General features: G+C 40.7%; 1 protein-coding gene across 1 annotated transcript; it reads left to right on the forward strand.

Moving 5' to 3' along the window:
- The first annotated feature begins 1,471 nt into the window (after window positions 1–1,471).
- Window positions 1,472–2,749, forward strand: LOC118573765 (protein FAM47A-like). Its single transcript, XM_036174108.1, has one exon. The coding sequence runs from the start codon at window positions 1,472–1,474 to the stop codon at window positions 2,747–2,749; it is 1,278 nt and encodes a 425-aa protein (XP_036030001.1).
- Window positions 2,750–3,842: the final 1,093 nt, after the last annotated feature.

The following is a 3,842-nucleotide window of genomic DNA, read 5'->3' on the forward strand; positions in this document are numbered from 1 at the left end:
ATATGTTTTGATCATATTCACCCCACTTCCCTCAACTCTTCCCAGATCCACCCATTCTCTACCCACCTAACTTTATGTTCTTTTTTTTTTGCTTCTCCTAAATAATCCTGTGCTGCCTATATATGTGAAGAAGAATTTTATTTGGCCAAGAAATGATATAACAATGGTATAGTTTGAGGACTAAGGTAGTTTCAGTGAAGTGCATATGATCTACACTTTCAAATTTAGTAAGGTATGATGAGGGATTTGATGTTTAAAAAGACTCTGTGACCTCAAAGAAAGTAGCATATGGATTGGTAGGGACAGATCAATAAAAATCATGGTCTCATTTCTTACCTAGACAGAGATCACCTTTATACTTTGAAATTAAGAAAAACAGAGAAAATGTGTGGGTTTCTATTGCTATAAAGAGACACCATGATCATAGCAACTCTTCTAAGGAAAAAAATTTAATTGGAGGGTGTGGTTCACTTCTTATAGTTTCAAAGGTTTAGTCCGTTATCATCACGACAGTGTGCAGGCAGACATGGTGTTGGCTACATCTTGATCAGAAGGCAACAGGAAGTAGACTCCATATAACAGTGAGGGAACCTTGAGCAAAAGAGACCTCAAAGGGCACCCCCACAATGACACACTTTCTCCCACAAGGCCATGCCTACTCCAAGAAGGCCAAACCTCTTAATAGTGCCATTCCCTTTGGGGGCCATTTTCTTTCAAACTACTGCACAGGTCAACCAGCACTAACTACACAGCAAAACTCTGTCTCAAAAGAAAGAGCAACCACAACAAAAGCTCACACAAAACAAAACAAAGAAAAATCAAGTCAAAGGGCAGTAAGAGGAAGAAATATAAGGCAGGCTGGTCTATATAATGAGGTATTGCTTTACTCTTCAGAAAGGGACAGATTCATCATCAGTAAGCAAGTAGAGTACATAGTTTCTCAAAATTTATTCTCAATAAATTTTCTCAAAATTTATTCTCAATGTCACTCATGACAGTATCAAAACCCATGAAATTTCTGGAAAAAATCAGGGGGGGGGGGAATTGTGACAGACATACACTAAAAACGACAAAATAAAACCAAGACAAATAAAAGAACACATATACAAATGAAGAAATACCTTTTAATAAGTCACAAAATCCAGTTTTTGAAATGAAAGTATATGTACACATAAAATGAATACAATATTCATAGAAGAATTCTCTAAAAGTCCAAGAAGGAAACAGTTGGAAAGTCCACCCCAGTCCAGTGGAGCTAGGAAGTGTATTTAGTTCTTGTCCCGAAGAATGGAAGAAACCATTGAGGTCAGAGAAGGGGGACAGGGTGTGTGTGGGGGGGGGGGATGGCGTAGGATACTTGGTTTTGCCCATTGGAATTTCAGCCACATGGTCCTTGTTTCTTAGCAACCTGAGTAGACCCAAGAAAACAATCCCTTGAGGCTAACACAGTTGCCTCAGATCCAGGGGTACCATGGGCGAGCAGTGGATACCATGGAATCGCCCCCGGCAGGTACTTCAGCCAATGCCTCTGGGCATGACCTGCAAGCCCTGGTTCAAGGAAAGGCTGCCTTCTAAGTGTTTAGCGAAGCACAAACAGGAAAAACTGAAGTTCCCTACTTCTCTGGATGGACGGCGCTGGGTGTTCGTGAAGGAAGGGCTGGACGATTTCAGGAAGGGCTGCCCGCCTTGTGAAGGTATGATCCTTCGTGGCAACAAAGAGGGCTTTCTCCCTACAATTTCTCATAGAGTCAGGCGCGGTTCCAGGAAGAGTCAGAAAAAGCAGGGCCGAGAGTTGATGCTGGTTTCCCCGCTGTCGCTGGCCCAGCAAGAGCGAAAGTTCTTTGTGGAGAGAACCGAAGCAAACCTGACTCAGCATCCCTTGACTTTCTGGCCCCTGGAGGAAGGGATTTCTGAAAATCTCCTATTAAATGTGATGGAAGCACTTGACCCTGAGCGGGAGTTGGAGGAGAAGTGGGATTTTTGTGAGGGCCACAGAAAATCAATCGATCTGCCTGCCATTGCAGACAAATACCCTCAAAAAAAAATTGACCTGGATCCTCCCAAGTTTCCTGGGTCACGTAAACACGGTGTGCTTCATGAAAACAAGCCCAAAAAACAGGAGTCTGGTGAATCTTTTTATTACCGGTACATACCCAAAGGAGTCTATGACTTCTGTGAATGGGTTGACTCATTCGGAGATTTAGGCATTGATGAAGATTTCATGATGAAGCAATTTGACATTGGCTATGAGTGCAAACCGAGCTATGGAGACTCCGCCATCAAGAAAATTAGCGTGCTTCCTTCTGAGCTCAAATACTGCAGGAGGCTGAGCAAAGTGAAGGAGATCAGATTCTCCATACAGGAGTCAAACTTTGAAAGGAAACTCCGAAAACCACTTGATCCCTACAAGTCCACCAGGGATAAGATTAGATATGGAGCATGGTACCTGAAGCCTAGTCTGTGGAAAAAGCTAATAAATGATGAGCCTTTGATGGATCCTGACTACTTACTTGAACTTGAAGGTGAAAGGTTTGGTAAACCAGACATCATTGACGACCTTTATGGAACAATTGCCTTTAAGGATTTCATCATAAGCAAAGGCTACGATATGCCAGCCATCCTTGAGAAGCTGTTTATGAGGAAAGGATGGGATTACCAAACTGTCAACACTCCAATACCAAGAGTACTAAGAGCACATGAATTGATCATGCAGAGAAAGGATGAAGATTACGATGATGAAAATGACTAGGTGGTTTTCCATTTTATTTACTTGACTTTATTCTGTTCTCATTTCAAACAGTGAACAGAATATATATGAAGATAGCACCATATGTGAACATCTTTTTGGACAATGTCAATGTTAGACTTAATATTTATAAACATTTCTCAGTGAACTAAAATAAACTTCTGCTATGCCTGAACCAACGTTTTATCAACTACAACATCAGCATTCATTCTCAAATTTATTTACTATTGAGAATATGGAAATCTTACATCAGTTACTTATAAGACTATGTAAAGACAATAATTAAAGCAAAGCAGAATTACACTTTAGATTCAGTGACCTCAATTACAAGATAAATCTTAAAACATTGCAATTGTTCGTATAAAATAAGAGAAAACTTCCATAGCTTCAGCTAAATGAAAAATTTAAAGAAATAATTATTGAAGGAGAATTCTCCCCCAGAATGGGGGCTTCCTCCTAGGCCTTGGATTAGGCACAAACCGCACTCAAACACCAGTTTTCGCAGAGAGATCCTTTATTAAGTGGAGAAGAAAAGTTAAAGTGGCTGCTTTCTGACTCAGGCAGAAAAACAGCAGCAAGCAAATGACCTTGCAGGTGTAATTTTAACAGCAGAAAAGGGGGAGGTCAATGGGTTTGGGTGCAATGGTGAAGGAGATAGGTGAAGGGGAAGGGGAAGGGAACAAGGGAAATGGGTATTTATTCCAAAGGGACAAAGGACATAGGAAAATGGCAGTTTATAAACATACGAAGGGAACCCTGTGTTAGGATGAGGCGTTTAATTTTAATTGGACATGTTAATTAGATATTTAATTTTAACTGGGCATGTTAATTAGGACAGAAAAAGTGGGCTTCTGATTTCTGTACTTCAATATTTTGGTAGCTGGACTTTGGTAGTCAGCCTCAGGAGGAGGAAGTGGACAAATAAGAGAATAGACCTTGGTGACTAGTTTTAGGAATGTCATCTAACACTTTTTAGCAAGGCAGAGGGAATGGGGAGAAGGGCAAGGCCTTCTAGAGCCACATGCTCGAGTGGGCTAGTGTCCTTTCAATTTTAGTGGTTATTTTTTAACCAAACTTGAAGCTAAAATAATGAGTT

This window comes from Onychomys torridus, chromosome X (assembly GCF_903995425.1).
Source record: "Onychomys torridus chromosome X, mOncTor1.1, whole genome shotgun sequence".
Lineage (NCBI taxonomy): Eukaryota > Metazoa > Chordata > Mammalia > Rodentia > Cricetidae > Onychomys > Onychomys torridus.